At 39.0% G+C, this 22314-nt stretch overlaps 1 protein-coding gene across 1 annotated transcript; it reads right to left on the reverse strand.

The window, feature by feature from the left end:
* Positions 1-731: 731 nt before the first annotated feature.
* Positions 732-18493, reverse strand: LOC149012139 (U-box domain-containing protein 33-like). Its single transcript, XM_089158243.1, has 7 exons — positions 17881-18493; positions 17513-17634; positions 17268-17377; positions 16999-17103; positions 16449-16911; positions 1571-2041; positions 732-1454 (listed from the first exon to the last, which is right to left on the reverse strand). The coding sequence occupies exons 1-7, from the start codon at positions 18032-18034 to the stop codon at positions 771-773; spliced, it is 2109 nt and encodes a 702-aa protein (XP_089014369.1). The 5' UTR covers positions 18035-18493; the 3' UTR covers positions 732-770.
* Positions 18494-22314: the final 3821 nt, after the last annotated feature.

The following is a 22314-nucleotide window of genomic DNA, read 5'->3' on the forward strand; positions in this document are numbered from 1 at the left end:
GAGGTATTATGTGAAAAACGGAAAGAAGAAGAAAAAAAAAAAGTACTGCAACCAGAACAAGTAGATCTAAGGGGAAACCCTAGATCTGGTTATTGAAGCGGAGATGGGGAAGAGGGAAACGGAGACAGGAAAGAGGGAGAAGAGCCGAGTAGGAGGTGGAAGCAAGCAGAGGATCAGAGGAGAAGAAAAGAACAGTAGAGAGGGAAGCGGGAGAGAGGTGAGGCGGAGATGGAAGAGGCAGAGACGGGAGAGAGAGAAGCAGGGTAGGCGAGGCAGAGACGGGAGATGGAAGCGTGGGAGGCGAGACGGAGACGGAGCTAGGAGACGGAGATGGGAGTTGGAGATGGAAGACGGAAACGGAGATGGGAGCGGTAGAGACAGGAGAGATGGAGGCGGGAGAGAGGAGGTGGAGCCGGGAAAGGAGATGGAGAAATAGACAGAGAGGAAGAGAAGAGGTGGATCCGGGAGGCGGAGAGACTACCAGGCGAGCCTCTCCGCCTCAGATGGTGCGAGCGTTGGGGGCAGCGATCAGGGTTGTGCTTCCAAGTTACTACTGCTATTCCTGTTTTTATGTTATCTGTTGAGTCTTGTCCTCTTAAGTGTAAGATACCAGTAATTAAAAGGTGAGCCACTAGTAATATTTGGCACGTAAGAATAGTGCTTTCAGTTTTAATCCCACATAAGCGATCCATCAATCAATATAAATATATATATAACAACAATCATATAGATTTAATTCAACTCGGCATAATATAACAGCATTTCCAAAGTTAAAACTCCAGTAAGCGGAGCAGCTTCCACACTTCTGGTTCAAGTTTTGGACGGTTCTTCCTGTCCATCTCACAACACCTCAATGCCATTTGAGCCAGCCTCTTTGCTTCGACCAAAGGCCAATGACCTGCTGAGGCATCTAACACATCATTAAGAGTTCCCTCTACCATTGCACACTGCACTTTCTGTATCAAACCGAAGGCTGGTCTCCCAGTCAAAAGCTGCAACAGTACAACTCCAAATGAGTAAACGTCAGACATTTCCGTTAGCTGCCCAGTTGCCGCAAACTGAGGATCTATGTAGGCAAAGGTTCCCTTTGGATCAGTTTCATGAAATAGTGTAGTTATGGAGGTTGAATTTTGATCACGAGCAATAAAGCTAGCAATCCCAAAATCACCAAGTTTGCATACTAAGTTTTCATCCAGAAGGATATTTGATGGTTTGAGATCCCCATGAACTATGATATGAGGATGGTTGGAGTGAAGGAAGATGAGGGCTGTGCAGATCTCACTGGCAATACGTATACGAGTTTTCCATGGAAGAGGAGGTGTTCCATCCTTACATTTGAGGCGATCTTCGAGGCTACCATTAGTAAGGAGCTCAAACACAAGTGAAGAAGCTTCAGGGCTGGCTCCAATGAGGGTGACAAGGTATGGATGCCTTACCTTGCTCAAGACATCAATCTGAAAACAGAAAAATTAATACATAACGCTTGAGACAACAAGTGAATACGCTCCACCTACTGATCTGACGCAACTTATAACTTGTCGCATGCAGATGAGACTAAAAAATTGTTTACCTCTCGTTGGAAATCTGCGCTGCTTTGGCCTTCCAAACCATGAAAGTGAAACCTCTTAATAGCCACAGGGGTTTGTCGAAGGAGTCCTCTATAAACATTCCCAAATGACCCTTCTCCAATCTTCATTGATGGGCTGAAGCCCAGAGTTGCAGCCTCAATATCCAAGGCAGAGAACACCGAGAAGAACTGATGCCGCCTCTGTGAGCTTTCAAACTCTTCCACTTTCTTTCGTCTTTGCTCCTCCAAATCTTCAAGCTCTTTCTGCAAATCTACCAACCGGTGTGCAGCTGAGAAGACCTTCTTCTCAACCAACTCTGTTACCACTCGATTGGAATGTTCCTCAGCATTCCGGAGTTCATCCAGTAGTTGGTCCCTCCTCATCTTCAATATTTCGAGTTCTTGCCTTCCTCTCTCTAGTTGTTCGTTTGTTCCTTTGTTCTCATTCTTATTAAAGGCTTCTGATACTGTTTCCTGTACAAAGTGAAGCTAATTAATCATTGTTCAGTCGTGTGACGTGCACATTTCAGATCTCTCTCCTGTGAGAGGATTCCTTTCTTCTGACTCTCATTGAAAGTGATATACAAGAAATTTCTATATAAAAATCCTACTTTATGTATTTATTTTTATCAAGATATTCTTTCGGGGGAAAGTATTCTCTTGGTTGAGAGAAATATAGTTGTTGCTCCAAAAACCTGTTCGGCAGCTCAAGTGGACAACCTGAAAAAAATGAGATCAACCAGGTTGGTCAAGGATTGTCTCGGACTATCAAGTCAGTGGAAGCGCACCCAACTTTAGAAGAAAGGAACACTGGTTGCAGAGCTCAGGATGTTAGGGTTTAACTAAAGAATGCATACCTGACAATGGTGAAGGTGAGTGTACGCATTTATAACTTAGGAGGTTACCTTGCACGGTGGTTGTTGAGTTCAACCTGGACTCCAGTTGTAGAGTTCGACCTAGACTTCATCATTTATTTGAGATTCCTTGCCCTGATTATAATCCTTACTCCAAACTCCGGCGAAGTTGATTACGACTCAATCACTACAAGATGCTTTGTATGCACGTCGCCTATATATATTGGTTCATTTATGGACCGTCCACAACTTGGTCGATTTGGACTTCTAAGGCCGACCTTGGTCAGACCCTCAATTGAGTTTGCCTATCTCCCCCTGTCTTGGTCTCTGGCTTTTGCTTGGTCGGGTTTGCTTCTCTATGGTTCAGCAATATCTTGTGTTCTTGCTCGGCCTCACTAGGGTTCCTTCGGGTTGGGCCTTTTGGGCTGCCTCCCACTGGCCCTTGTCTTTGTCCTTTTGGGCCGGTGCGTTTGGGTTGGCTGCTCTTTGGCTCGTTTCATTGGGTTTCTCGGTTTGAGTTCGTTTCTGCGGTATGTTTTGAGTACTTTGTTGATGTGTGGATTTATCGGCATGCACATATAGCATTAGTTCTCTTCAATCTCTTGTGTTGGGTGTTCACCAAACTCTTTTTCTACAAAGAGTAAAATTATAGAACTAATATACAAAGAATCTAGCATCTTGATGTTTTAGTGGGTTGTATTTGCCTATTCTCCTTTCACTTCTTAACACTTATAAATGGATCAAAATAAGCATTAAAGATTTTCAAATGATACTACAGTTGCTTATTTACTAAACCCATCTTCCAAATGGCAAAGGCTTTGCGCTTGTTGTTTGCATATTCCAAAGCAAACAATTAAGAAAACAAATAGAACTTGGGGTTTTCTTGGCTTTTACATTTAGATTTATTTTATTTTATTTATTTATAACGAGTTGGTTCGGGTTTGGGCCCTTCGCTCCCCGCCCCCCCCGTTGGTGTTCCCCACCCCCATTGCTTCGTGGGCCGTTCGGCTTCGGGCCTATTTGGTCCGGTTTTCGTCGGTTGGTTTTGACACCCTACTCCAATCTTTGGTCTTATCAATTAATGGCTTGGTCGGATGAGTGTGAACAGCCTTATTGAACAATGAGCCGTTGCATTTATGTCGATTCAACCATGATGCATGCCAACGGATGCATGCTCTTCTCGAATCCTGCTACGTGTGCCCCATGATGATACTATCGCATCACGTCATAATGGTTATTGAAATTTGAAGGGTGTAAAATATCCACCGTCCAGATGTCTCCCATCTTATCCATTGGATGCGCATCAAATGGCAACTAAAGGGACGTTTGATTTAAACCGTCCAAATGTTTCTCATCTAGACCATTGGATGTGTCAGTAAGAAGGGTATAAATACCCTTCATCTTCTTTCTCTCTTTTCTCATTTCAATTTGTCTTCGCGTATTTGGAGAATCAGAGCAGAACCCAAGCTTTCAAAGGCAACTCCAAGTCCTTTCAAGCGTCCTTGAGCTCCTCCTTCATTGCTTTTAGTTCATTTTGTGACTAACCAGTAAGTGCCCTTGCCTTATCTCTCTTTTCTTGCCTCTGGTTTTTCCATTATTCGAGCTTACTTCTATTCTTCTTTCTTTTTCTTTTATGCATTTTTCTTCCTTTGTGGTTTGTTGTGGTCTTTGTAATGTCTTTCTTCTCTCTCCCTATGGTTTGGGTTGTCCTTAAGCATTCATGTCTCTTAATTTAGAGACCTCTAACTTAGACTGTAGTTCCTGGTAGAATGGTTAGTAAGAGGGTGAAAACCGTGGCTTCAAAGCCACAAAGGTCTACTCATGTCTCTAGCGTGAGTGAAACCGGAAGTGGTCGTTCAGAGGAGGCTGAGCAATCGTTGAGTGAACGGTCAATAGAGTAGGCCTCTTCCATGTTTGTCCAAGACTCCACTAGTAATGACAGTGACGAATCCAAACACGAGCCTGGCTACAACCCTCCATAATCTGTGGTGGGGGTAAGTGTGTGATGAGTGCTAGGGCTAAGTTTAAGGCTGAGAGAAAGAAGTGGAGGGGCCGCTTTACCCCTGAGGAATATGCTATCGACCAAAACAAACACTTGACTCCCGACCATATTTATTTTGACCCATCGACTTCAAGATCTGAATTCCAACCTTCTAGTATGATGGAGGAACGACTAGCTTATCTGCGTGAGAGGTATGAGATTCCTCCAGACTACATCTTACAAGTCTCGCCCAATGATGAGAGGGTTAACTCTCCCTGCCTTGACAAGTTTGCCTTGTATGAGGATTCTCTAAAGAGTGGTTTAGACTTCTTGTGCATCCATTGTTCAGGGAGATTCTTATTCATTTTCAAGTGTGTTAGGGAATGCTCTTTTCCTTCATTTTTTTTATGGCAAAAAATCAGGAACAAGATGGATGGTTCGATATCTCCAAGCGTATGTCCTCCTAGTGTGGCTTGGAAGGAAACTTTGTTAGTATTGGTATGCTTTCGTCCAACACAAAAGGATGGTACCCAAAATTCCTCTTTGTTCGTCTGCCAACCACTTCTTCATTCCCAATTTACTGGACTAGTGGACCGACCAAAGGGTCAAACGACTTTCCAAGTTTGACTAAAGCCGAGGAAAATCCAAAGGGATCATCCTCAAGCTCCCTACCAAGAATAAGAATCAATTTTCTGTCCTTGGGTATTGTCAAGAGTACACGAACATTTTGTGCCATTGGGGATTTCTTCCTAGTGAGTGACCTTTATTTTGTAATTATATATCATTTTCTCTTTTTTATTTGTTTGGTTTATAACCCCTTATTTGATGCTTGTCGTATTGGTCAAATCGGAAATGTGTGCTCTTGTAGCAAATGAAGAGATCAAGGAGGCTGAAATCCAATGCTCGACCAAATCAAAATGGTCGAGTCATCTACCAAGGATAAGCCTACCCCTCCTCCCAAACCTGCACACAAGAGGGGGAGTTTGTCCAAAGTTCCTACCGACCTTCCTCCTAGGCCAGAAAAAAAGAGGGCTTCTTTTTGAACCCATGCAATTGTGATGGAAGTTGAGAACAAGCCATCGATCTTTGCTCATCCTTCTCCTAGTGTCCATCCTAGTGACTCTTCTCTAAGGAACCTTCACCTAGATTCCTCTTTTATTCTTCATCCTTGCTGGTCATTGAACCTTGACTTCTTCATGATCAATAATCAACAAAATGGAATTGCAATTGCTCGTGACTGGTTATCGACCATGCTCCATCCTACTGACCAATAGTTCTTTGTGGGATTGGTCCTCTCAGATCATACGATGTAACAACCAAGTGCGTATACTATTATTTGTCTATTTTTCTTTAAAGTTTGTTATTGCTCGACTAACCTTCCTTTGCTAGGTTGCTCTGTGGCTTGACCCAAGCTTTGGGCGGGAGCTTAGAGGCTCCCGCAAGGATCACTTGGCCGTACATCAACTAAGAGAAGGACAACCAATTGTCCAACTTTTGTGCAACCAATAAACAATTAATTGGTCAAGAAACCAAACTTATTGGAAAGGTTGTGACTTTGGAAGGGAACAGAAGAAGAAAACCCTAGCAAAGAAAGTTGAACAGCTGGAGACGGCGAATAGAGAGAGGCTGGAGTTGACCAAGAAGGTTGAAGAGTTGACTAAGCAACTTGTCTGTTTGTCCCTGGCTACCTTAGAAGATATTTTTGACGAGGTGATACATGAGGTTATTCGACGATGGGTTCGGATGAAGAAGTGTCAAGCATTCATATCAAAGGTTGTTGTGCTAGCATTCAATTATGATCATCATTATGCTTTCTCGAGCATTATTGGAGAGTTTTGGGGTCTTGACTTGGAAAGGTACAAGAATTTCATGGACCTAGGGATATTTGATGACCTCAAGATCCGTCGACCAGTTTGGGCATAAGGCAAGCTGGTCTTCCCACAGGCCAAAGAAGTGGACGTTCGGGATTTTCTTGACTCCGACTAGGCGCCAACCCCTTAGGAGGAATCTCAACCCAGTGCCTCTTCGAGAATTAGGGAGGTTAGGGAAGATGAGGAAGTTAAGAGAGTAAATGATGACTAGGGAAGTCCTTTTGACCAGCAAACAGAAGACCAAACTTGAGATTTTCTTCTTTTTGTTTGAGTTTTATTGGTTGGTTTGGTCTAGAACAATTGTTTTGTTTTGTCAGTTTCTTTGGCTGGAAGTAATGTGTAAACATCCTTTTAACTTTAATGTTTTCATCTTTTTAACTTTAATGTCCTTTTAACTTTAATATTTTCATCTCTTTAAGTTTAATGTTTCTCTCCCATCTTATAGTGGTCGTTCTTTTGGTCGAGCATATTGTCCTTCAGTAGTCTTGTGATCGAAGGGTTACTCGGTCAAAATTCTTATTATATTGCTTCCTTCATGTTACCATGTTCTTATGGTCGGGAAAATTTCCTCTTTATTGTTCAAAAGTTTTATCATATTGCTTCCTTCGATTTGCTATGTTTTTATGATCAGGAAAGCTTTCCTCTTTCCCCTCAAGCATGGTAAGTTGAAATTGCTCAAAAAGTGAAAATATTGCATGAAAAAACTAAATTTCTTGGGTTGCTCATCAGCATAACAAAAAAGTGAAATCATGAATTGCTCAAGAAGCGAAATTTCTATTAATATTTGTATTGCTGATCCACAAAACTATATTAGGTATGAACCCTTTTATAAGTGATGAATCAAAATTGCTTAAAGAAAGGACAAAATTTGAAACATACTACTGATAGTATTCCTTTAAATTGCTTGTGTTCCATGATCAAGGATTTTCTTGTACGGTCTCTAGATCACACAAGTGATACTCTCCAGGGGCAATCTATTGGATAACTATGTACAGGCCTTCCCAATTCGGAGCTAACTTTCCCTACTTGGTCGGATTTGAGGCTACTATTCGGCGAAGGACCATTTCTCCAGGAGAAATTTTCCTCATTTTCACTTTGGCATTGTAGTAAGTAGCAATTCGCCTTTGGTAAGCGGTATTGTGCTTTGTCTTTGACTTTGTCAATCAAGTCTATGTTGGACTTCATGCCTTCAATGTTGGCTTCTTCATCAAATTCTTCTTCTCGAGAGAGTTGACCAGTACTTCAACCGGTACTCGTGCCTCCACTCCATATGCAAGTCTGAATGGACATTCTCCTATGGTCGTCCTGGCTGTTATTCTGTACGACAAAAAGACACTTGGAAGCTCATCGACCCATCTTCCTTTTAGCTAGTCAAGCCTCTTTTTCAATCCATCGAGCATAGTTCGATTAGTGACTTCGACCTGTCCATTGCTCTGAGGGTAAGCTACCAAAAATAGACGGTGCTCGATCCCCTGGTCTTTGCCCAATCTTTCAAAAGTTGGATTCTTGAATTGCTTCCCGTGGTCAGACACAATTATCTTCAAGACTCCATACTTGTATATGATATTGTGTGTGATGAAGTGCTTCAGCTGGTCCGCATTTATTGATGCCAAAAGTTCGACTTCCACCCATTTTTTGTGAAATAATCCATTGCAACCACTAGGTACTCTCTTCCTCCTGAAGCTTTTGACAATTTTCCTACCAAGTCTATCACCATCTTGAAAAATAAATGGGTGATAGGACTGATGTTAATGGTAAGAAAAAGGAATTGGTGATAAGATTGATGTTAATGGTATGGCTATGAAATACATTAGCATGGACCTAAAACTTGTCACATCTTTGAACATAGTTTTTAGCATCTTCTTGCATAGTTGTCCAAAAATATACTTGTCTCGATCTTTATCTTGCTAATGCTCGGGCACCTAGATGTGCTCCACATATTCCTTCATGTATCTTCCTCAAGACCTTTTTGGCTTCTGGAGAACCTAAACACTGAAGAAGTTGCCAGGTTGTTGACTTCTTGTGCCTTCTCTAACAGTGTGCTGAGTAGCCCATTGTTGGATTGTTCGAACTTCCTTTTTATTTTCTAGAAGCTGGTCATGCTCTAGATAGTGAATGATTGGTCCATCCAGCCCTATTCAACCTGTATTTGCATCTCATCGACCACATATATGCTTGGACTTTTTAATTCCTCTAGATAAACCACAAGCTTTGGAATATCTAATACTTATGTGGTTAAGTGAGATAATGCATCTGCCTAGTCATTCTTTGCTCTAAGAACTTTCTTGATTAGCAAGTTTTTGAAGTGTTGTCTATATTGGTCAACCAGACTGAGATAGTTACCCATTCTCTTTTCTTTTGTTTCATATACTTCATTCACATTGTTCACAATTGAATGTGAGTCGCTTTTGATCTCCAAATTCTAGATTCCAAGTGATGTAGCTAATCTGAGGTGCATTGTCTGAGGCCAGCCAACAATGCTTTGTACTCTGCTTCATTATTAAAAGTTCTAAATTTGACATGGAGTGCACATTTTATTTCAATCCTCCTTGGCTTTGTAGAAGCAACCCTATTCCGCTTCCTTGCGCATTATTGGATCCATCTACAGATAGAACCCATCTTTTCACTTGCCTGAGGACAAGCTCATCTTCCACCTGCTCATCCTGTGGATGTTGAGTTTCTTCAATAGAGTCTGCTAATCTTGGCCCCAGCTGGGGTCAAAACTCAATTTGATGTTTGCTAAGCTCAATAGCCCAAGTGACTAGTCGACCAGCTAAGTCTGGTTGGTGTAGATTTTCTTCAATGGAAAATTTGTCAATACTGCTATTGGATAAGAATGAAAATATGGTAGGAATTTTTGAGCAGTTGTCACTAAAGCATGTGCTTGTTTGTCTATCTCATGACTTATATAATATATTGGGTTTAGAAGGGTAACTTCTTCTTGGACAAGCACAACAATGACGGCAGTGAATGATGTTACTAGCTAGAGGGTAACTCTTTCTTAGCAATCAAGGGGATGAGCAATGGAGGGTGTGACAGTTTTACATTTAACTTGTCAAAGGCCTTTTGACATTCTTCGTTCCAGATTTCTATCTTGTGATTGGTGACATTCTTTAGCACTTTGAAGAAAGGTAAACATTTTTCTCCTAACCGAGCAATGAACCTCTTTAATGCTACCACCGGACATGTAGGACACTGTATTTCTGTTATGTTTTTTGGTGGCTTCATATCTGAATTGCATTCATTTTCTCTAGATTGGCTTCCAATTCCTCTCTGAGACAACATAAAACCTAGAAATTTGCTCCTGATGAAACTCCAAATGCGCATTTTTCTAGATTGAGCTTCATTCTATACGTTCAAAGTACATCGAACACCTCTGTTAGGTTGGCTATGTGGTTGGTCTTAGAGATGCTCTTTACCAACATATTGTCCAAATAGACTTCCATATTTCAACTAATTTGATTGACAAAAAAATTTCACTACTCGTTGGTAGGTTGCTTTAGCATTATTTAATCCAAAAGGCATTACTTTAAAGTAGTAATTATCCCTATTAGTCATGAAGGCAATGTACTTTTCATCATCTGCATGCATTAGAATCTGGTTAAACCCAGAGTAGGCATCTATAAAGCTGAGCGTCTTGTGGTTGGTAGTTGCATCTATGAGAAGATCGATCCTTGGAAGTGGATAGATGACTTTTGGACAAGTTTTATTGAGGTCCGTGTAGTCAGTGTACATTCACCACTTTTGGACCTCTGTTCGGATTGCCTTATGTTTCTTAATAGAGAAGTTTCTTCTTTTTTGAACAATTGGAATCGCTTGAGGATTAATACATAATCTATGTTCAGCCACTCATCTATCCATGCCAGGCATATCATCTACCCACCATGCAAAGATGTCATAGTTTTCTTTTAGGAACTGAGTCAATTTGCCCTTAAAATTTGTCTCTTGTTCGGCACCGATCATCATTTACCGACCATAATTTTTAGAACTAATCTGGATTCTCTTTACTTTTTCTACTGGTTCAACAATCTGCTTTTGCTTCTTCGTCCGATCATCTCTAACCTCTATTTTCATGGTAGAATTTGTTTTTTCTCTTTTCTTCATATAGTTGACATAACATTGTTGACTAGATTTCTAGTCGGTACTGCATTCACCAATGCCATTCTTTGTCAGGAACTTCATTTTCATGTGCAATGTTGACAATAGAGCTACTAGGGCACAGAGAGTTGGTCGACCCAAGATGACATTATAAGCTGACAAGTTCTTAACAACCTTGAAGGTTGATTGGATGATCTTGTTGCATAGATGCTTGCCAACCCTTAGGTCTAACCTAATTGTTCCCTTGGCCCGAGTGGAAGATCTTGTAAATCCATATAATTGAGCATCACATGAGATGAGCATTTTCTCGCTTAATGTAAGCTTTTTGAAAACCTCCGGCAACAATATCTCTCTTACGAACCAGTATCGACAAGAACTCTGTGATCTTCATTGCTAGCCAAAATTACTTTAATTACCAAAGCATTATCATGGGGAGTCTTGACATCCTGCATGTCTTTTGAGGAGAAAGTAAATAGGTTTTGTCACAACCTAACTTCCAACCTCTCAATTTCAGCAATGCCTACATACCGTACTTTTCTCTGTGCTTGTCTAACTGACTCCTCTATTGGACCACTAAGCACTATTTAAATTGAAGTATGTCTTCTCCAATTATCATCTCCATTCCTTGGTCGGTGTCTTCGCTAGGGCTTCAATGCCTTTCTCTGCTAATCGATCTTTCCCTTTTCTTGTCTCCAAGAGTTGATTGAGGAGCTTCTTTTTTTGTTTGAAGATATTTCTTTAGATGCCCTTGGGAGACTAGTTTTCAATCTCTGCCTTCAATTGCATCCACTTGTAGTCCAATGACCATGATCTTTATGAAATTCACAATTCTTACTTTTGTCATGCTCTTCAGGTCGAGTAAAGTTTTCTCGACCATTTGAGTAAGCCCTCGCTCTTGATTTGCATCAGGATCTCTGATCGACTAGCATTTAGAGGACTGAATGTTCCTCCCATGGATTGTTTCTTCAACTCGGCCAGCCTTATGTTCAGAGTCTCATTGGTACTCCAGCTCTATTGAAGCTTCTCTTTATTTTCTTTTGTCTTTGTGGCGGCTCCTTCTTCCTAGACTCGATTTTTTTAATATTTTTTATATTTTAGTCTGCCTATGACATCGGTCGAAGCAAGTCTACATAGTTTTCTAGCATATCTAACATGAGATTTTCGGAAGACAATCATGGTTAACTCCTTGATAAATTGCATGAAAAGCTATCTTTTTGTCTAGATTTTCAATCTGAATAGTTAGATTGTTAAATCTACGAAGAAAGTCCTTGATTGATTCCAAACGGCCTTGCTTGATTGAGAATAAAGTGTCTGCTCTCTTCTTTGTACTTGACATCGCCTTGGAAGTGTGACAAGAAGGCTCAACCAAGGTGTTTGAAATCCGAAATTGACCCATTCTTCAGTCCTAGAAACCATTCAGATGTTGCTCTAGTGAGGGGGATGGAATGATTTGGCACATGGCTACTTAATTGTGCCTATATGAGGACATTACTAACTTATAGTGCATAATATGATGTCTTAGGCACTTGTCCCATCAAACATAGTGAAGGTTGGGCACTTAAAGTTTTTGGGCATATCTGCTTCCGAAATAGTCCGAACAAAAGGATCGTCCTTTAGTAGGGAATATACGGCATCTTTACCTAAATCTTTCAGCATTTTTAGTTTTTCATCAAGATCCTTGAACCGCCTGTCAACATAATTAGCTCCTTTGGCTAGAACTTCATTGTTATCCCCTCCCTTGTAGTGATCGATCGGGTTAGAACTACTTTCTTGAGTTTCAAAATCTTCATCTCCTGGAGGAGGGTCCTTGGACACTGCCCCAACATGATGGTCGGATTTCTCATCGACCTTCTCTTTTCCTTTTTCTAGATCTCTTTGAGGGGATCGTGGAGATTGACAGGATGGTGGTGCTCATCCATCTTGTTCTTTCGATGCTCTATTGGCCTGCCTTCCATCGAGATTTATAGGATTTCCGTGTTGGTCGGCTCCCGGTGGAATTATGTGTTGACTAATGCTAGCCCTAATTAACTCGTTTATCTCTAGCAAGTTTCTCTGTAATTTGTTAAATTGATCGATGGTCACAAATTGGTTACATTTACCTACAAGGGTATCATTACGAGGAGGGGTTTTCTTTTCCTCGTGGTGTGTCCTCCTTATTGACCTTCATTCCATCCTGGTTATTCACGTCCTCCCCAACTAGCAATCCTGATCTAGTGCACATGATGGCTTTTTGATCAGTTTCCCATAGCCGGTGCCAAAAAAAGTTGCTCCAAAAACCTATTCGGCAGTGCAAGTTGTGCAAAAAAACTTGTTCGACCGGGTTGGTCGAGGAACATCTCCAACAATCAAATCAATGGAAGCGCACAACTTTAGAAGAAAGGAACACTGTTTGTAGAGCACAAGATGCTAGGGAGTAACTACAGATTGCATACCCAATAATGGTGAAGGTGTAGGAATTTATAGCTTAGGGGGTTACCTTGTGTGGTGGTTGTTGAATTCGATCTGGACTCTAGTTGTAGATTTCGACCTAGACTCCATCGGTTAGTTAAGACTCCTTGCCCTAACTATAATCCTTCTCCGAAGTTTGGGGAGGTTGATTATGATTTAATCAGTACACAATGCTTTGTATGCACGTCAGTCCACAACTTGGTTGATCCGGACTTCAATGGTTTGACCTTGGTTGGACCCTCAATATGGGTTCGACCATAAACTAGATGAAATTTTAAGCTTAGAGAAAACTATATAATTATTGTCTCACTACTTTGCCTATTTGTCTTGTGGATTGTAGTTGGCATCCTGATATAGGTGCCACTAATAACCATATGACACCAGGTTTAAATCACTTGCAAGGTTTGCAACCTTACATTGGGAATGGCTAAGTTTAGGCTACTTTACCAATCAACACACTGGTAATATTCATCTCAACACCCCTCGGAGTATATTACATCTTAATAATGTGTTGCATGTGAATTCAATTACCAGAAATTTATTATTTATCACCACGGATAGTAATGCTATTTATGAATTTCACCCTGAAATTTTTTGTGAAGGATCAAACCATGGGTATCTATCTTCTGTAGAGCAAGGCTAAAATGGTTGTATCAGTTTGATTTGTAGCATCAAACTTCCTAATAAAAGTTTTACGCAAGCCTTACTTGGAGAACGCCTTCCCTTGTCCCGCTAAATCTCTGGATTGGGATTTTTAATTTTTAGTGTCTGTTAACAAACAAGAGTCATAAACTCCCATTTAATTCTTCTATTCATGTTTAGGTAAAGTAATTGTGTGGTGTCATATTGTGAAATCCAACCCAAAACCTAGCCTGGACACCCTATTTGTATTGGATAAAGAAGTGACTTGTGGATGTTTGACCTATAAGTGGGACCCAGAGTTCAATGTGGATATGTTTAGAAGGTTCTAGAAAGTCAATTCAAACCTTTTCCTAAGTCGGGTGAAGGTCTAAGTGATTGGATTTAACCCTGGAGATCCAAATTCAGCAATTTGAAGGTGGAAGACCCTTTGGTCGATCCCATCGACCAAGGCAGCTACGAGAACAAAATAAATTATTTTTGGAAGTTTTGATCTTAGGATCCTCTATATAATGCAACCTCGTGTTAAACCTAATTGTTTGGCCTCTCAATTGCTAGAGAACATGGGAAAAATCCTAGAGCTTCCTCCTCAAGCCAAGGAATATCCTCAAGCATTCCTCCTAGTTTCTATTTTGATTCTTCTTTAACAAGGTGAGTATTCTACCTCTATCTTCTCTAATTTCTCTCTTCTACTCTTCTAGCTTATGGATTTGATTGTGAGAAAGGTATAACACTACTGTAACTACCTATTCTCTGATTTCCTTATGTCTTAGAGTGAATCCCCAATCACTCTATGCATTCCTTGAAGCCATAAAGCAATTCTCCATGTTTTTCATTGGTTTTGTTAACATGATTCATCATCCTTGTAGTTGTTGTCCTAACCTATTATAGACTTGTTTCATATCAGTTTCTAAGCATAACCTACTGTACATGTTCCTCTTTGAATGAATTCCCATTATTCTAGCCATTCTAGCTTTCTATGTTGATCATTGATTTAAGCATTCTAGCAAGTTTCTATTTGGTCTCTCTCATTCAAGATTAGTAATCTCTTAACTTGCTATTTAATTTACTCTAGTTGTGATTATGAAGATGGTATTGTGTCTATGCAAATGCCTCTTTTACGTTCTTTAAGATTGTGAATGAATCTCCATTCATTCCAATGATGCTATGATCTCCATATTTGATTTCCTAAAAGAGATGATGGATATCTTCATGAATGCATGTTTGATCTTATTTCTCTAGCATGATTTGATCAATTCTTATATAGTTCTTATCTTTGATCTAAGTGTGGGGGATCCATTCTAGAAAGTGTTGGGTTTGGGTGTCTTGTATTTTGTGGGTCCATATAATTATGGTTTTTAGATTGTATTTGTAATTGAAACAGGGTTTGGGTCAATTACTAGTACTGGGGTAAAATTGTAATTATATTGGGATTAGGGTTTTAGGTTTTCCTATAAATAGTCTCTGTGGGATAATCTATAGGCATCAATCCCTGTAGGGGATTGGGAAACCCATCCTGAGGATAAGGATGGGGCAAGCAAAGAGTAGCACTTTGTGGGTGTGAGAGTGGTGTGTGGTTTCCTGGAAATAGTGAAACTTCTTTTTTCTCTGGTAGACGTAGGCAAGGTTTTGCCGAACCATGTTAAATTTTCCTTGTGTGCTTTGCTTGTGTTCTTCTCTGTTCGTGGTTGTGCATTAATTATCCCTAACAGAAAGCTCGATTAGATGCCACTGATGTCGATGGAGAGAAGTTGATGCCTAAGGATCATACTTTGGTGGATGATACCATGTGAAGAATGATAGAGTTGGAGATTCTTCTTACCCTAATTAGGGCTCGAGTTTTAGGAAATGTTTACAACTTCTGAATAGGGTTTGTCACAGTCAACCACAGTAGAATCTTTACATTCTGAAAAGTAAAATTGAAGGCAGTTTGGGTTTTCATTGAGTGAAGGAAGCTAACATGGAATGGATCATATAACTTATCTGTGAAATAGTTTCTGAAAAAATGCATTTAGACTTTGGGTATATTCAACATACTTAAAGTTGGATTCTCTTAGACTAGCACTTATCCTAATGATGCCTAGGGCCTGGAAGAAACTCCTAACCGTAAACAACTTGTGGCTTGACAATGACAAATGATATCCTAATGGTGTACTCTTAATGGATATGATGTGGAGACACAGATAAGATGGCCATGGATTCCTCCATTATCTGTAGATAGAAGAATCTTCCGTAGACTTTGGGGCCTAAGACCTAATACGCTATGGAGGTTATTCTAGTTTGTCTTGTATAACATTTAGGAAAGTTGTTATGGGCGTTTGTGATTCTTGTATCCGTTTCAAATATTGACTACCTTCTAGTTTGGTGGTGACGTGAATAGTGTTCTTCTCTCCCATGTTATGATAGGAATTGCCCCAATGGATCGACCTTGTTTAGGAGATTATCTTCAATCCCGTGCTATTTTGTTGAGACATTCCTGTCATTTCATTCCCTTTCCCCTAGTCTCTATTATCTTTTTTTGGGTAAAATGCTTGGTTTCTATATCATTCGTCTTTATTTGATTAAACCAGAACCTTGATATTTAGCATCCACATATATAGTTACTATTTGTCTAACGTTTGTATGAATTCTAGTTTAGTAGGTTTTTGAATATTCTCACCATAGATTTGGTAGGTTCTATTATGCATGTAGTTGATCACTCCATTCATTTGTTTATATGTTGTAACTTCTTTGTGGCGGATGTAATTATTCAATTCATACCCAATTAATTTAATTCTAAAAGTTAGAAATGAAACACACATTCCAATGACAAACATCCTAGTTTCAAGAACACTTCATACCTTCAAAACACACAAAAAACAACGAAAAAAAGAAGAAGATGATGCAAGAAAGAGTAACTGATTTAATGAAATAAAAGGAATATAGGGGTTGAAAGATTGATACCACTTCTGCAAATTAAAACCTATAACGCAGTAAAAGGTCAGACATACGTCATATTTGGTCGACGATGATGAAGCACAATCACTCAAATCATCTCTGAAACTTGACCCTGAACTGTCCGTTGAAAGTCCGAAACGATCTGGACTCTGAGAAAGACTACTCATACCTGCTGAGGTTCCTGAAGAAGATGGTTTTTGATCCCTTCTTGTTGAGCTATCCTTTATTTTACGTGATAACAAAGATCGGAATAGATCCTGAACTGGATTAGTAAGTTTCTCAGTTTGTTTTGGTGATTTTCCTCGGGAAGGAGATGGTCTGTTCACTCCAGAAGGAATGTCATTTATAACAGATACAGCTCGTTGGATTTGATTCTGAATTGAGTGCTCACCGGCAGCAACACAACTTAGAGACTTGGGAAGTTGTACATTTCTTGGTTGGTCATCTAGTTGGCGAATTAGCCTTGCAGGACTATCTAGTACTGATGGCGACTTTCTTGTCGTTTGAACACCTTCCCTGTAGGGTTTGGTTCCACCTCCTTTTAAGTTTTCAGTGACACTCAAAACATCTAGGAATAAAGGAAAATAAGACACACGAGAATACCTTTCAAGGATGAGATTGCCTTTGCAGACAAACCAAACATGGCAAGATTCTGGAGCCTCGTTGTAGACAATGTTTGCTTTCTTGGACTCTAGCTTTTTCATTCTCCTGAAATGTAAAAGAGCTTGAGTAAGTGCATATGTTGTATCAATTTTAGTAAAACCCATCTCAGGTACCCGAGAGCCTTTGATCCATTTAACATATAGCTAGCAACAAATCTGCTTGATGCTTATATATTAATGGTATTGAATGGTTCAAACTCTGAGTAGTACCTGAATGATGCTGCTCCCATAACAAGTTTTCTGATTCCATGTTGCGCAATGGAGTCTAGAATTCCTCGCTCAATATCGTCATTTTCAATGTATATTTTCTCTGCTTGTACCTGTAACAGTGAAGTATTTAAGGGTTAGTAATCACTAAGAACATGATTGATTGGCAAATCAAATCCCTTCAAATGGGCATGTTTCAACCTATTGTGGATTATAAATGATCTCAAAGGAAATGAAATAAGCATTACCCCAACATGTCGACAAATATCATGGTATTCACGTAGCAAATCAGTCATTTCTTTCCTTTCTTTTTCACGGAATGCTCTGACTTGATGCTTGTCCAGTGCTTCTACTTTAAATCCCCCGCCCACTGATGGAAACCAGAGAAAAAGAAAACAGAAAGAACCATCAGAAATAGCTATCTGTGAAGGATAAAAAAAGAGAGAAAAAAATGGATGTTTCCCCCCACTTTTCTTTCTTCCAGCAACCCGTGCTCCAAAAAGAAGAAAGAAAGAAACAGTATGAATCAACACCAAGGTCATAAAAAATAATAGTAATAATAATAAAAAGAAAAAGAAAGGTAGAGATGAGAGAACATTTGAGGTTCTAAACTTACTAACACAAATTTCTTGGGCTGGCTGATGAACATGAAGGATGCAAAACTTCTTCCCAGGAAATTTCTTTGCCACCCATACCAAAACCCGTGAGCCTTCCTCCAGAACAGTCCCAAGAGCTATAAATATTTTATCTTCTCTTCCAGGACTCTCCATCAAAAAGAGAGTTCAAGATTATGAAACTTCTGATTCTTCTAATCCACCGCAGAAGAAATAAGAAAGAGGATTCAAGATGACACGTGCTAGTATATCTAGTCCATCAGGTCTCTCGTTTCAGTTGTAAGTCTTCTTGTGATTTTCTCTATCCTTTCTATTCTGACTTCTGGTGACGTTCAGAATCAAGAGCCTTTGCTTCCGGGTAGAGGCGTACCCCCGCCTGCTTCTGGGCTCGCAACCTCACAAGAGGACGGGGTCCGTACAGTGGGAGAGAAATGAACTTGAATGTTCATTAAATGTTCAGCATCTCCTGTCTACCCCAGATTTAAAATTTTGATTTCAACTGTCTTGTTGTCCTTTTGTAAGTAGATGAAAAGCAAAATGCTTATTAAATGTACAGCATCTCCTGTCTACCCCAGATTTAAAATTTCGATTTCAACTGTCGTGTTTTGTGAGTAGATGAAAAGCAAAATGAATAGTCATTTCGACATCATATAGATAGCAGAGAACTTACGTCATTTTATGTACAGCATTGAAGTGATCAACAGCCGGAAAAAGCCTGAAACCGGGATGCCCGGGGCCAGGAGTAGGAAATCCATTTTCCTTGAATTGTGGCTTTCACGTTTCATTTACCAGTAACTAATTAAATTGAACACACTTTTTAAAAGTCAATATTACTGTTGCGTCTTTTTCAATGTTTTTTTGTCGAAGCGTCTTATTCTTCTTCTTCTTCTTCTTTTTTTATTTATTCAAAAGATAATGTATGTATGAATTATGATCTCGTCCGCTTTGCTATGGCATTCTTACCAGGGCATCTACTTAGATTCGTTATTGAATTGTCTTATGTTCGCCATGTCACCATACCATTATTCGTGTTATTCATTTAGATAATTAAAGAATAGTTTGGATTTGCTAATATTTAAATTTTATATTTTTATCAATATATATATATATATATATATATAAAGATAAATATCATTTACTTCTCTTCTTAGCTGGACAAATAGCACTTACACCCCCTCTTACTTGGATAATATTACTTACTTTTGATACCTTTGCTCTATTAATTTTTTCAATTAAATTGAACTGAAATATTTTTCTAAAACCCCAAAATATTCTTGGCTGAAAATATTTTTTTTTATTTAAACCCTAAATTACCTTAGGGCCTGTTGGTTTATTCGAGTCTAAAGATTTCAAAAATCTAAAAATTTCAAATCTATAGACTTCAAATTTCTGGAATCATGTTCACAAAATTAACTGTTTAGTTAGCTTGAATCTTTAGAATGAAATTTGTAAATTTATCCTGAAAAACATTTATTGAGTTATGGTTCAAATGTTTAACATTTTTATAGTAGGAGTGAAATCTCTGGATTTCACCTCATACCCATAAATCTAAATATTCACGTTTTTAATGTAAAAGTGTAAAATCGTGAATCTCTAGATTTCATGAATCTAGGAATTCACACAACCAAACAAGTATAAATCTCCCATTTGTGAATCCACATATTTCAAATCTCTAGATTCATATAACCAAACAGACCCTTAATCATCCTAGCAGCTAAAATACTAAATTATCCTCAATCAAAATAATTGTTAAAAACCAAAATACCATACTTAAAATTTAAATTATCTTTAATTATTAAAATTCGCTCTTTTTTTTTTTTAATTTTATCAAACAACTAAAAAACACAAACTGCTTGATATCAAAATGCAATTTCAATATTGAATTATCAAAAGGTTATGTTGGACTTTTAATAATTAAAAATAATTTAAATGTAATTATAGTATTTTGATATATTTGCTAGGTAAGAGGGGGTAAGTGATATTATCCAAGTAAAAAGGGGTGTAAGTGCTATTTGTCCAGTTACGAGAAAAGATAAGTGATATTTATTGATAAATTTATGAATAATGAAAACGAGAAAAATAAATTAATCAAAACAAATACTATAATATCTTTATCACCGCATATGAGAAACAATGAATTCCAACGAAGTGACTCCCATCATTTCATTTCTCATTCAATTCGTTTTGTACGAAAGATGCAGACTCATGAGACCCACAAGGACATTTCTCCTTGATTGAAGAAATTCATTGTCGGTCTCTTCCAACATGCTTTGATGAAGCTTTTTAGCATACACAATTGTTTGTATTTCTATTTTTTGTTTAACGGATTCTTTGCAAAGAATTGTTGGGGATCAAATATAAAAAATAAGTTGGCAAGTTGAAGTGGGGACCGAATTTTAAGAATGACAAATAAAAATCTGTCATGACAATAATGTATCATATCTTTACACCAACCGTATTTAATTACGGAAACGGATATGATGTGTCCTATCGATCATTGAAAGGCAATATTGTCCTTGGCTTCGAATGCAAAGCAAACAACTTGAATAAAACAAACTAAATAAGAATTCCAACCCAAGTGGCTCCCACCATTTACACATTCAATTCATATAATACAAATATTGAAGGCTCTACATGAATGAATATTTTTTTTTTATTTAAAAAAATTAGTTTCTAAGTCTCTTCCAACTTGCTTTGGTGAAGCTTCTTCAGCATTTCACTATGTTGACTTTACAAAAATTCTTCGTGTAGAAGCTGTGAAGGTTCTATGAATCTACATCTTTTTCATATGCGACAGAATGCTGAAGTTTATATATCTATCCTACCTCGCTTTATCTAGTTTAGGTTTTCTCTTTGAGGACCAAAGAAACAACGACATGAAAAGGTCTTAGTCAGCAACTACCTCGCTTCCTGGATCTAAGTGGGACCTTGGACAACTTTTGTACAGTCTGGTGACGTCCTAATCATTCTTCTCAGATTCAATGCGAGATTATTGAATAACTGAACTTCAGCACAACCCCTGGCGAGATCTTAAAATCCTCCCATAATCCCCCAAATAGCACAATGGGGATTCAAACACAAGACCTCTTAGCTTTGATACCAAATTGTAGGATTAAACGCTTGCCTTGCTCCAAAAGTCAGGACCTTTGGATACGGTGCCACTAATATTTCATATATAGTAGCCAGCAACTATCCGGCTTTGGCTTGGATCTAGGCAGGGACCTTGGGCAACCTCAGTACAGCCCCAGCAAGGTCCCCAACAAAAAAAAAATAAACAAACTGTCATTAAAAGTCGAATTCATGATCCAGTGGATTTAAAATCCATAAACTCACATAATCAAACGAATCATTAAAGTCTTGTGAAAGCAAAACATTTAATAAATGCTACTTGTACAAGCTTCTCTGATGAAGTGAACAACTAGAAGATGAGAGACTAAACTAAATAAAATAAGAATTCAAATATTGACCATTCGCTGAGATCTAATTCCATATCCCTTCCTTTCCTCCTTGCTCTTCACCTGTCATTTTAGCAGCAAATTCAAATCAATTTGTAGGATATATATGGGCTTTGTAAGCCAAGAAATTCGGTCCCTACTTGCATGATTCCCTAGGAAGATACCATATTTGAAATTAAATTATTGGCCGTCGCTTTCTTCGCCCTTGTTTGAGGAAGTTTCCGCATGGTTCGTTTTTTGTAAGCAGTTTCCCGTAATCTAATGATTTTTATTTGCTCATGTTCTTCTCCCCTCAAGATGATACCCAGCCCGGTTAGGCACTGTGTTTCTTCATATCTGTATCAGCGTTTAGCTTTAGAAAACCTTGAGTTGTGGGGCTCCAGCTAGCTGGTTCAATAGGGTGACTTTCCTCCACGCAGCGGTGCTGTTGTTTTGCTTGCAGCCCATGAATTCTTTTGCCCATTTTGTTGCTAATTCAGCCACTTCCAGGATTGCATAGAGCACCCTATCAAGATTTCATCATTCCTTGCCAACCATAAGGACCATAGGACAAAAATAGTGAGACATTCATACTCGTTTCCAGTCTTCTTATCTCCTCCATAGAAACCTATCCATTACTGAATCCGTTTGGCCAGGCCTCCCCACTTCCCTCACCTTTGGCTGAATCCCCTCCCTCCCCCACTACCTTTAGCCGAACCTTATCCAACCCAACTTCTTTTCTTCCTTAGATTAATCTAGGTGTTGATCATCTACCCGTTCCTACCCATCCCACAAATTCCCATCGTATGGTCACTGTTGGGGTAATTGTATTACAAATTCTTCAAACATACAAAAATGAAATTGCAATACAATTGAGAGATGAAAATCTTTAGCAAATCCGAAGAGCTTGTAGTTGATAAAGCAACCTCCAACTAGAAGATGAGGTAGTTCTTCTAGTCCCTTCAAGGAGCCAAAAGCTAGAGCACAACACTTACACAACTC

The sequence above is a fragment of the Hakea prostrata genome, chromosome 6 (genome assembly GCF_041222555.1).
Source record: "Hakea prostrata isolate BN-2017 chromosome 6, UWA_Hpros_2, whole genome shotgun sequence".
NCBI lineage: Eukaryota > Viridiplantae > Streptophyta > Magnoliopsida > Proteales > Proteaceae > Hakea > Hakea prostrata.